This window comes from Acanthopagrus latus, chromosome 1, assembly GCF_904848185.1.
Source record: "Acanthopagrus latus isolate v.2019 chromosome 1, fAcaLat1.1, whole genome shotgun sequence".
NCBI lineage: Eukaryota > Metazoa > Chordata > Actinopteri > Spariformes > Sparidae > Acanthopagrus > Acanthopagrus latus.
In genome coordinates this window covers 16,401,007-16,413,450 of record NC_051039.1, presented here as the reverse complement: position 1 = coordinate 16,413,450, position 12,444 = coordinate 16,401,007, and the positions used below count along the sequence as shown (strand labels likewise).

General features: G+C 42.4%; 1 protein-coding gene across 1 annotated transcript in view; it reads right to left on the bottom strand.

The window, feature by feature from the left end:
* The window catches only part of ptprdb (protein tyrosine phosphatase receptor type Db), a 161,619-nt gene that overhangs the window by 36,704 nt on the left and 112,471 nt on the right, over window positions 1–12,444 (bottom strand). Inside the window, exons 10-21 of the mRNA XM_037102768.1 lie at window positions 11,777–11,965; window positions 10,450–10,458; window positions 7,781–7,798; window positions 5,905–6,015; window positions 4,846–4,857; window positions 4,096–4,365; window positions 2,826–2,935; window positions 2,214–2,411; window positions 1,878–2,003; window positions 1,595–1,742; window positions 1,333–1,478; window positions 551–695 (exon numbers count right to left, since the gene is read on the bottom strand). Of these exons, the coding sequence (XP_036958663.1) occupies window positions 551–695; window positions 1,333–1,478; window positions 1,595–1,742; window positions 1,878–2,003; window positions 2,214–2,411; window positions 2,826–2,935; window positions 4,096–4,365; window positions 4,846–4,857; window positions 5,905–6,015; window positions 7,781–7,798; window positions 10,450–10,458; window positions 11,777–11,965 (1,482 nt within the window). The remainder of the gene's footprint in view (window positions 1–550; window positions 696–1,332; window positions 1,479–1,594; window positions 1,743–1,877; window positions 2,004–2,213; window positions 2,412–2,825; window positions 2,936–4,095; window positions 4,366–4,845; window positions 4,858–5,904; window positions 6,016–7,780; window positions 7,799–10,449; window positions 10,459–11,776; window positions 11,966–12,444) is intronic.

The following is a 12,444-nucleotide window of genomic DNA, read 5'->3' as shown; positions in this document are numbered from 1 at the left end:
GACTAGAGCTTCAACACACAAACATACCTGCCCACAACTTACTTGTCCTTACAGCCTACCCAAGCCTCTGTGATCCAACACGGAGTTTATCTCTATCTATGAGCCTCTGGCTTCTTACCTTGTCTTTACTGATTCTCTTATAGACCTCAGACTGGTAGCCAACAAATTAAGTTACTTTGCTTTTCAGTTACTCTTAAGTTGTTTGGTACTGTAACTGCTGAAATACCATTTTGAGTAGGAAAAGTTCTGGGAATCATAAAGGAGCTACTCAATGATACATTTGTTGAAATATCAAATCTGAGGTCAGTTAAGGTCTGGAGTCATGGCGGCCTCCTTTTGACAATGCAAAAACAACTCACACACACACATTTACAATGGTCTGATCTCGCAGTCATGTACTAATGATTCGGCAATTCTTTTTGCATTGTCAAAATAGAAACCTTACACTCTCTCTCTCTCGATCACACACACACACACACACACACACACACACACACACACACACACACACACACACACACACACAGAGCACTATCTACAGTTGACCTACGCGTCTGTGGCGTGTCGATGGACACTTCGTTGGTATATGCCCCGATTCCGTGCTTGCTCTTGGCAGCCAGTTGAAAGGTGTAGGTGGAGAAAGGCTTCAGGTTTTTCAACAGGTAGGAGGTGGTGGGCTCGAAGCTCACTTTCTTCTGAAAGGACATTAAGACAACGGGATGGCAGAGGACGTCAGGTCGTGAGCAAAAACAAAAGAAAGAGGTTGTATTAACTACTCAAGGTGTTCAATAAAATCTACCTGTGGAAGACATACTATATAAAGTCAGGTTCTACTAGTGAGGTCCTATTTATCTCCTGTTTGCCCACCGGTCCATCTATTCATTCATCTGTTCTAAATCTGTGTACACCCATCCAACCATCCATGAATGTATTACCTCTGCCAGAGGTTATGTTTTCACCTGTGTCCGTTGTTGGTTGGCTGCTTTGTCAGCAGGGTTACACAATAACTACTATACAGATTTCCAAAAACTTGGATAGAGGATGGATCTTGGTGCAGAAGTGACCTCATTAACTTTTGGTGTATTTTTTTCTCACTTTCTTCAGTATCGTATGGCGTTATTAAACATTTCTGTACTGTAATTAATACATTGATCTTGATTTAGTTTGTTGGTATCTATGAGTGAGTACAGCTTGATGCAGTTCCTAAACATAATTCTGGATCTAGACTATTTAAATATAGGCTTGATTTAATTCAAAAGGGGAGCCTTGGTGGAGGTATGCACTCGACTTAATGCCCGTTAGTCTAGCAATACAGTCCTGTCCTTGTCTTACCTCCTCTGTGTCGTCAGCTCGTCGGTACACCAGTTCATATCCTGTGATCTGGTTGTCAGGACCACCCTGGGGTGGGGCCACCCAGGACAACAGGATACTGGTCTCAGACTTGGCCTCCCCCTTAAATTCTGAAGGCTGGGATGGAACTACGGAGAAGAGGAAAAACATGATCAGTACAACAAAGTTTACATATTTTCTTTCTCGTATTCTTGCAAACACGTTCAGTTCAACATCCGTCTGATACGTTCCCACCATCTCTTACCTCCAGTCTTGGCTATAATCTGCAGGTCCTGGGACAGGGGCCCGTCTCCTACAGAAGTGAAGGCCAGCACTCTGATGTAATAAGTCTTGTTAGGAGTCAAACCCTGGATGGTGATGAAGTTGGCGCTGCGCACCATCTGCTTCTCCCACTGCACAACACAAGCACACAACGTGATGCATGAATGCAAGCAGACACACAGATGCACACTCAAGTGTGAGACACATGCAGGCAAGTTATCTGTCATCTGTGATTCATAAGAGCAGCAACAAAATTAAGCGCACACCTGGTTGACTGGCAGCATGTTGTCTGATGTGTAGTACACTCTGTAGCCCACCACCTGTCCGTTTGGTTCCTCTGGTTCATCCCAGTGGATGATTGCTGTTGTGGTGCTCAGCATACGACCTCTGACCTGCAGGGCAAACAGGAAGAACTAGTTTAACGGCAAGTTCAGTTGAAGAAATGTGGCTTAGTTCTTTTGGGAACTAAAGACAACTTAAAAATGACACACTACAAGCCAGATTTGCTGTAAGGAGATGCAGAAGCCTCAACAACAATAACAGATGGCTGCGATATCGCTGTAAAATGACACATATTGAATTTTGCGTCCTCAAGTGCTGACCTGTCGAGGAGGCGACGAGGGGGCCTGCTCAGCTGTGCGAGCCTCCACCACATCGCTGGAGGGGCCCTGGCCGATGGTGTTTACAGCGGCCACGCAAAAGTCATAGTGGGAGTACGGGCTGAGGCCGCCTACGCTGTAGCGCGTTGTGGCGATACCATCGATCTCTTTATAGGGGTCATCGGATCCTTTGGCACGGTGCTGGAGAGAAGAGAGAAGAAGGGTATACTGATTTAGAGCTCTATCTATCTATCTATCTATCTATCTATCTATCTATCTATCTATCTATCTATCTATCTATCTATCTATCTATCTATCTATCTATCTATCTATATATGTGAGTATTCATTCATTCATCAACTCGCTGTTCTCAGCATTTAAATTCATTACTTCATGTGGCCGGAGAGCTCTCATAAGATTTAATTTCAGCAATTTGGCATCTTTATGAGGAGAAACAAGATACTCTTTTCTTTTGCAGCCTCACTTTCTGACTTTCAGGCTGTTAATAACTGTTTATGTTCAAACTGAAATCCAGTGCAGATTGAGCCATCTTTGTTCCCGTGTGTCCAAAAGCGTGTGTGCACATGCAGCAGCGCCTCGGTGTCTGTTACACACCTGTATAATGTAGTAGGAGACAGGCTCGGGGTTGCCAGAGTCCCAGGTGAGAGTGATGCTTGTTGCAGTTCTCTCCGTCACCACAGGGACCCCAGGAGCCTTTGGCAGAGCTGAGGGAAAGAAAAGAGAGTTCTCACACACTTTTTTATTTAAAAAGGACATCTTGACTATGCTCAACAGGAACTTTGGACCCTAATTAACTCGCTGAAATGACTGCCTTATACCTAACGTCACTCCAGCAAAGTCAGTTGAATAATTTAGTGCTCCCAATTCATGGAACGATCTGGCAATTTAGAAGCAAGATTGCACATCTCCCTGCCTTATTATTGCACTATTTTTCTTAATCCTCATCTGTGTTTTCTCTTTATTTTCAAGTTGTCAGTAACTCAGTTCTCCAGGTTTCAATAAAAGTGATGGAAACATTTCATTGAACAGACAGAACAGAACAGTATACTAGAATTATACAGTGAACATAATATTGGCACAGCAAATACAAGAATTGGACCATAAATATATTCAGTTGAAGTAAACACATTTAGTGAGATCAGCAATTTGCTTTGATAAGTTATAATCCCTTCAAAGACTGTTTAAAGTGGACGAGTTTTAATCCTAATTAAACCCACTGTATACTGACGAATCTGAATACAAGCTTACTATATTGTTGCTTCTTCACAAACTGTAATATTTTTTTCCCTCTTATGATTCTGAATATTGATATCATTGTATTTATTTATGTCAAAGATTGTTTTTATACTTACTAGTCATACTTTATATTCATTTTGTGATATACGCATGTGGATGGGTCCTCTTATAAATACTATTTTTTATTCTTATCACACTTTGCCACAAATGGTTTTCTGCCTAATTCTACTGTTATTGGGTTTTTAATTCATTGATAGCACGAGTGGCGTGGTGTTTCATAGCCGCTGCTTGTGGATATATACAAAGTGTGGCTGATAATGTATGAGCTTAGAAGAGACTAACTATTATTGTAAAAAGGAAAAATTTGTGAAGCCCCTATATGAAAGATTTTAAAAGGTCTTTCATTTGAAGATGTATGGAGATGTATGGAGACAGATACATGTTATATTACATTTGTGATTATTTGATTTAATTAAACTGATTTATTCACAAATCTTCTATAAAATGTAATTGTCAATTTAAATAAATATAATATGAAACAAGTTAAGACAAATACTCTGAAGTGAAGTGAAACATCAGTGCCTCCACCATAAGCACATACAGCATACAACATCACACAAAAACCTACCTTTCACAATGATCTGGGCCACCGCCTCAATCACTCCAAGTGTCGACATGGCGACACATGTGTAATTGTTGGACTGGCGCACGTCAGTCAGTTCCAGGACGTTGCGACCGATGGGCATGTCGTCCTCAGGCGTCAGGTCTTCCGCTCCCAGCATCCACTTCACGTATGGCATCGGGGAGCCCACTGCCACGCAGGTGATGTTAACGTTCCCCCCTGGCATGATTTCGCTGTCAGCTGGGGGGATGGAGAAGCGAGGCGGGACACGACGCACTGGAGTAGACAGCGAGAAGAGCAGTGATTCGAAATTGACACTGTGTAGTTTGATGGTTTTCTGTTGTTCAGTTTGCTCTGAGATGAAGTTTTATGGCATTCAAAGAAGACCTAGAGCATTCACACAGTGTGGTACAACACCGCTAGGGCACATGTGATATCAAAATGTTTTATTCATGGTGTTTTTAGGTGTGCACCGTTAAATTTTTTATGAACTGAATCACAAAAGATACTCACAGGAAAAAAAACAAAAAAAACAAAAAAACAACTCACAGCAAACACACATGCACTCACAGGGAGTAAAAAGAAGAACGCAGGGTACACTAGATCTCAAAGGAGTAACTGTACAGGCAGGTTTAAACCTTCTGCGCCTCACATAAAACAGCCGAGACACACAAACACAAACGGCAGTTTAATGGAAGAAAAGCAAATACTCAGGAGAGACTCAAAAGAGCCACACACAGACGTTACTGTACCAACCTTCTCGCAGCTCTGCAGAGGGAGAGAGGACAGAGCACGGCGGGAGAAGGAGGAGGAGGCGAGAAAAGAGAGGAAAATACCAGAGAAGAGACAGGAGACACAGAGAGAAAACAAGTTAGACAAAGGAGCGTGGCAAGGTGGCAACAGGCAGAGGGAAAGCCGAAGAGAAAAAAGAAAGAAAGAAAGAAAGAAAGAAATGAGGAGAGCAAAGAGACAAAACAGAGGCCATGAGTGGCCTGTGTGTGTTGCTGAAAGCCGCCCTGTTTAAGGCAGCCTCCCCAGCCGGCTGTCTCCATAGACCGCCTGTCAAACACTCATTGAGCAGCACTGCAAGATTTCACTGGCCCCTGCAAGCACTGTTAGACGCACATCAGTGACTCGGCACTGCTCGTGTGTGTCCGCGTATGTGTGTGCACATATATACAGTTAAGCGTAGGATGTAGATGTGTGTTCATGTGTGTGCATTCAATGGCTTGTGTGTGTGTGTGTGTGTTTTTCCTATCCCTCAGAGCAATGTTGGAGTCAGAAAGGCATGCCACGCTGTTTAAAGCCTTTATTTATTCATTTTTTTTTTTCTGGGCGGGCAGACAACAGAGCAAAAGGCCATGGGAGTAAAAATGTCTCCAAGATTCAAATGTGCATGCATGTGTGTGTGAGTGCGTTTGTGTGCATGCGCATGTGTGCGTGTGGAGACAGCGCCTGAGGAGGTGAGATGCCTGTCAGATTTGGGGAGAAACACAAGTCTCAACCAGACGAGGATTTCTTTTTTTTCTTTTCTCTGAGGTCTAAAGGCTAAGAAGGGAGGGCAGAAAGATTAATAGCCTGCGTGAAACACTCGGCCTCGCCTAGACCGATGTAAAGGAGCCCTCATTTTAAAAACGACCCTGTTTTGTGGTTTCACGGCAAAGAATTATGCAACACAGCGGGTTTAATGTCATCATTATCATAATAAACGAACATTTCTAGCAGAAGATGTCTTGTGTAAAAAAAAAAACATGTATCGTCACCATTGATGTGATCCTTCAATCTAAACGCTCTCTAATTGGACCCCACTCTTACCTCTGACATAGAGGTTAGCTGGGGTGGAATAGCGTGTCCCATCGCTGTTGGTGGCAACACACTCATACTTCCCCTGGTCTGACTCCTCACTCATTTCTATCTGGAGGGCACCTGGATGGATGGAGGGATAGAGGATAGAGAGAGTAGAAAGAGAGAGAGAGAGAGAGAGAGAGAGAGAGAGTCACACAGAAAGATGGTGAAGAGGAAAGAGCAATTACACAAAAGTGGAAGACATCGGATCGTCCATTATAGTCCAAAAATAAAAAAGACACAACGTAGAAATGGTAAGAACTGCATAAAGGGTAAATGAATCTGAGGGAGTTTTCAGCAAAAAAAAACAAAAAACAAGCTGAACTCTGTATGAGGAATGCTTAAAAGAGAGTCAAATCTATTGGATTAATTAGCACGTTTCTACCACTGTCAGCAGGAATCAGCCCAAAACAAGGGTCAGCTTCCTGATTTAGACATTGGAAGACAACAAAAAGGAAAAAAAAAAAAGAAAAAGAAAAAGGAAAGCACTGATACAAAGCCTACAAAAACGGAGAATGTAGTCTTCATGCAAGGCAGAAAAAAAATCAACCGTGCAACAAAATATGTGGAGAAATCCAGTCATAAATACAGCACTTGTGAAAACTCTCTGCTGAAAATTAAGATGCAGTTACATTAGGGAGCAAATCATGTTTCAGAGTTCAAGGATAAATGTCACAAAGATATTGCCATGGCGATAAGTTATCCCCCAACCCTTACAGATCCACCAGTGGGATCAGGAGTGTGATGTCATTTAAAAAAACAAAAAACAAAAAAACACACCCAATAAGGAGGTTAAGACATCAACCGACCTCCATCAAGGTCAACAGATACAAAAAACAAAAAGGAACGACATACGCAAAGCCTTGGGAAGGGACCGACGCTTTTCTCGCTCCCTGAAAGCAGAAAAACTGTCAAAAAAGTCAACCAGAGGTTTTTTCGTTTAAAGATGGTGTGGTAAGGCAAAAAAGCGCCCATAAAAACTTTATCAAAAAAGTGGTTGTTTGGGGCTTTTTATCGGCAATGAGAGAGAAAAGAGAAGGTAATGGCAAAAAACCATGGAGAAATGCGTGTGCGTTTGTGCGCGTTTGTGTGTGTGAGCACACTAATGTCTGCAAGTGAGGTCTGAGTCTTCGCCATCTGGACTTTTCAGGTTGAGCGAATAACAGCTGGGAGGGAAAACAAAACTGGGACGTTTGATTGGGCAAATATAGACAAGGTAGGAGGAGAGGCCAGGTCAGGCTAGGGTCAAGCCCCCTCCTCTGCTCGAAAGGAAAAGAAAAACAAAAAAAGAAATAAAAATCCGGTCACAAAAAAAAAAAATTTAAAAAGCAAACAAACGGTAAAAATAAGTGGGTTTTTTTCACCTCAAACTAAGCAACAAAATAAGTACAAGTAAACACATCATGCTCGAGACTGAAAACAAAGTAGATGTAAGGAGCTATATGATGTTAAACTGATGGGTACGAAAGAGAGATCACAACATGGAAGGAAGGAAGCGATGGATTCTCTGTGTTACAGAGTGAACGTCGAGGCTGGGATGTAAAAAAATTAAAGGATGGCGAGAGAATGAAAGACGAGAAGAAGGAAGGTGATTAAAAGTCAGAGTATAATGAATTGTTTGCTCAATTCCAATTCCCTCCTCTTGCACCTACTGCAGATCTGAGCAGCTGGATGGGTATTACCAATATGGCCAAGTCCTGAGTCTTTTGGACTAAACCCACATTGATTAATCCACCCAGAGCTACTTTTTTTTTTTTTTTTTTGTCAGATCTGAGAGACAAGTAGGAACCGGGGATTGAAAAGGAATCTGGCCACTGTGTCATGTTGGTCCTCCCAGCAGTCTTACCTCGTATGGGCGTGCCACCTGAGTGGGCAATGAATGCACGAGATTAGAGAAGGAGAAGAAGAAGAAAATGTTAGTACCACAGGAGGGGAAGGGGGATAAGGAAGGGAGGGACTTGGGGGTTGGGGAGGTAACTTGGAAAGGAGAAGAATCAAATTAGAGAGAGAAGACTCAAAATATAGATCCTTAGAGAGGAAGAGCGAGAGGCATAGAAGAAAAAAAGACAGAATAAATAAAGGCAGGATAAGCCTGAGAAGAGAAAGACAGATACTAGATAGACAGAGTGACAGACTGTGACAGAGCTATAAGGAGATGGGTTATTGATTTGACTTCATTGACTTGCAGCAGGGGTAGATGTGGCTGTAGGAGTAGGGTAGTGTCTCCACTGCACTTATCTGGGTCGCTAAGAGGTGGACTGGGACTCTAAGTAAACTGAACTGCCCTGAGTCTGAACCTGCACTTGTCCACCAGCACTTGTATCAAAACCAGGTGTCATCCTGTTCACAATATAGTGTGTAACTACATTTTACATCTGGCCCTAAGAGAAAAATCCACCCTCCAGTACTGCTATTGTATTGTGTTTTTTTTCCCCCTTTTTCTTTTTTTGGGCATTGCATTCTTATTCCAAATCTTCAAAATAACTGGTAAAATGTAGACAGCATGACATTTAGTCAGACTGTTCAAACACGACTACAAACTGGAGTATCAGCAGGGAAATTGTCAGCAATTTAGAATATCAGCGGCAAATGTCAAGTCCATGTCTCAGCCCCCTCAGAATCAAAGAGCGAACGTGTGAAGACTCAGTATCTCATCATCAACAATCACACTGTGAGAAAAAGAGCAATCAATGGCCTCAAGCCAAGAGATGTTGAGTTTACAGTAAGAGGTGCCAGGCTGCAAATAACCACCGTTTTCGTGAATGACTGATCTGAAATGCATTTTCTCGATAAAAAATTGAATCATCTGGCCTGTAAAATGTCTTGAATAATGCCCCCCTTCCCCAAACAAAGGTGACATCTTCAAAATGCATGTTTTTCTTTTGTAAACCTTTATGTGCACTGAATAAAATCAGTGAGGACAGACCCTCAATAAATATAACACCTTGTCAATTACAAACAAAGAATAGGAGCGACACCAAAGACATGTACTTATAAAGAAAAGAGCACTTCCACAATTGGCCAATGAAAAGCCTTAATTCAACAAAATTTTGTGCAGAATAAAACATGTTTAGATACTCCAAAGTTTAGCAGACACAATGGCAGGTTTATCCAACTACTTTTCACATTTACATTTTCTTTTCCTATGGCTGACATGTAATGCTCAGAATTTAATACAATGCGCCTTTTTAAATATTAGAAGTAGGTTGTTACTTTGAGTCTCATAAATTCCCTCTACTTTAAGAGCCTGGCTTAAAATATTTAATGTAAAAACCAACAACAAGTATTTCTGTGCTTAGCAACAGACATAACTAATGAATGGGCTAATTAGCCCACTAACAAAATGAACAAGGGGCAAGCATGAGGTTGTTAAAGTGCCACAGCGGGCTTCAGGCTGCACTAATCAACCGGCCAACAGGTCCAAGCCCTTGGATATTCACTTTACAATGATAAAACATGAGAAAAATCAGCTGTAAGAAGGTGGAACCAGGGACTGTGAAATTAGAAATTGTTTAAATGTTAATTAATGAAGTAATCGACCAAAAAAAAAAAAAAAAAAAAAAAAAGTGGTTACCAGTAATTAATTTTCTGCCATTTAACTAATCAAATCATTGACTAATCATTTCAGCTGTGGGGAGGTCTGACTCAGTCTCATAGGGAAACCGCTGAGCTTTTGTTCGATGCACACATGCTCTCTAGAAGCTGCCAAAAAGCATTCTGGGAAACAGGGGACATCGCTGACTTGAGTGAAGATAACCAAAAGACATGATTCTGATTTATACACCAATGAAAGAGTACTGAAGGGCAGGTTTTTCTTTATTCACTCAACATTTCTGTCTCTATTATAGTGTGTTAAACACCCTGCCTATGAGCACTTCCTCTAAACAGTAGTAAACAGGTTTAGGCTACACAGACTACACTGTACAGTCAACGTCTGACAGTCTGAAACCCGCTCGTCCATTGATTTCTTTCCAGTGGCTCCACCAGAGGCCTAGCTAACAGCCAGCTAAGAGTTGATGGCTTATTGACTGATAACTCTATACAGCAGAATGGAGAGAGTAAGTGGGTGAGTGAATGACAGAGTGAGTGAGTGAGTGAGGGAAAGAGTAATTGAATAAGTGAAGGAGTGGGAAAGTAAATAGGTGAGTGTGAGGAGAAAGTTGTTGTAATTCTTTTGGGGCGTGGAAGGGCTGCAGGTGCACAGGTGAGGGTGAGGCCAGCTACCTCTAGGGTGACAGAGATACGTGTGTGTGTGCATGTCTGTGTGTGTGTGTGTTTGCTTTTAGATGTGTGGGTGCCTGCAGACTTGTGAGTGTGTGTATTTGTTTTTGTGTATGCTTATCATATCATCTCTGTGTGTGACTGTTAGTAAAATGCATGCCATGCATTTTAATAACACCTCAACATTGTAAAAGGTGAGCAGCAGCAGCAGCAGCAGCAGTAGCAACATTAGTGAGAAACAGTATGTAGTAAAGTGGACAGTGAGGGTGTGGGCCTCGGAACAGAAGCACTTACCAAAGGACTCTGTGGTTAAAAAGATACAAAGAGAAAAGAAACAGCATAGACATTGCATTACAATCGGGACAGTTGGTTGCACAGAGGAGTTGACTTAAGTAGAAACACCTTGAAAAAGCACTGGAACTCCAAGAAAAAAATGAAACTTCAAAAGAATTGTAAAAGACAACTGTTTTTGTAATCATCACATAAAGAAGCTAAACATACCACATATCTTACATTTTAAGTTGTAAAAATTGTGTAAATGCTACAATTTTCTTTCTTCTTTTTTTTTTTTTGTAAAATAAAGGTCAAAAAAGGGTTAGTCCCAGCAGGGCGTTGAGGGGATGAGCCAGAGAATTACAAAAAAAAAAAAACAGGGGACAAAAGAAAAGAGGTTGTTGCTCATAAAGAAGCCAGAGAGTTGGGGGTCCAGTAATGAGAAAAAGGGATTTTGGGTCCTCCAGAAGCGGGAAGGCGGACTGAGGAGGGGGAGGAGGTTTTTTTTCCCAACGACAAGTTGGGATTTTACACACTACTGTGGCTATTGACAGTGTGTTTGAGATGGATAAAGTGGCTTGTCCAAGAAATCTGTCTTTAATTTTTAAAAAAAAACACCAAAAAAACTCTGTCAATAGAGTTAATCAATTAACATGGACACCACGTGTGCAAGTCAATTTCGCACCCACGCAAGACACACTTTCCATGAAATGACGAAAAACAAAAAAGTTATTAGATTGTTTAGTCACAGCAGTGAGCCATCTTAGAGAGGCAGCTCCCTCGGTACATGCCACCATCACTGCGGTTTACCTCACAAATTCACGTCAGCGGAGACATTTCTTGAGATATGACTTGAGACATGTAGCGCACTGATGCGTGTCGCCATAAATATTTCATAATGTTTTTACTGAGGGAAAAAAATTAAACCCTTTCGTGATGGTGATTCGCACGGGAAGACCTCAGAGAGTTTGGAGAGAAAGCGGAGAAAAGTGGGGAGTTGGGCTTTTTTTTCTTTTTGGAGGCCTTGAAGAGTTTAGAAAAGTCGGGAACACAGTCAACTCATACCACAGCGGCAGCAGAGGGAGAGAGAGAAAGAGAGGGGCAGCCGAGGAACACAGCCAGAAACCACGGCAGGAGGAGTGCAGAACGGCAATAAGAAAAGGGGTGAACGAGGGCGAGAATAACAGAGGCTTTGTAGGAGCAGAAAATCAAAAATGGGTTGGGGTGAGGGGATATATTGAAAGAGGGATAAAAGCAAAATGGGAGGGGAGAAAAACCCTCAGGTGGAAATTAAAGCCGGGGATTGAAGGGAAGGGGGAACGGCTGGAGGGTTAAAAGCATTGGTTACCTGAGCGAAGCTGCTTGATTCGTCCGTTGTTATTGGACGTGTTGACCGGCAGGAAATCCTTGAACCAGGTAATTTCTGGGTCAGGGTTGCCGCTAGCAGCGCAGAGCATGGTGGCGGTCCGAGATCGCTCCACCACTTTCAGCTGGGGGCCCATGTCTATGGTGGGGAACCCTGAGGGCAGCTGGTCCTCTGGAAAAAGATCAAATGCACACGAGTCAAAGAGAGCATGACATCACCCACATCTTGAGCTGGGTAGCATCGTGTGACGCTGTTCCCAAGCTTCCTCCAAAGTCCTGTCAGAGGGGCTAACATACACCTTCATCCTGTGTCGCGTTTTAAATGTGCTAACCCCAGCGGTGCATTGGAAAGGTTCTTGGCATCATCATCCACAAAGCTAAGCTGTTCCACCTCCCACTCCAGGGCTCGACTCTCCCCTGGGCCTCGCTTGCTTGTTTTATCGTGTGTCATTATTACGAGGAGGGTTATGAGGATACAGGTGCAGCTGGATCGCTTGCTGGTCAATTCAGTCTAATACAGCAGTCCTGCCTTCAATAAAGGTTATAATGTTTACTTTTTTTTTGTTGAATCGGTTCTGGAGAGGAGTTGATTCAACTCATTTCAGAGGCTGCGTTTTGAGGAGCTGTCGAATTGTGCTGGGCTGCGTTGAC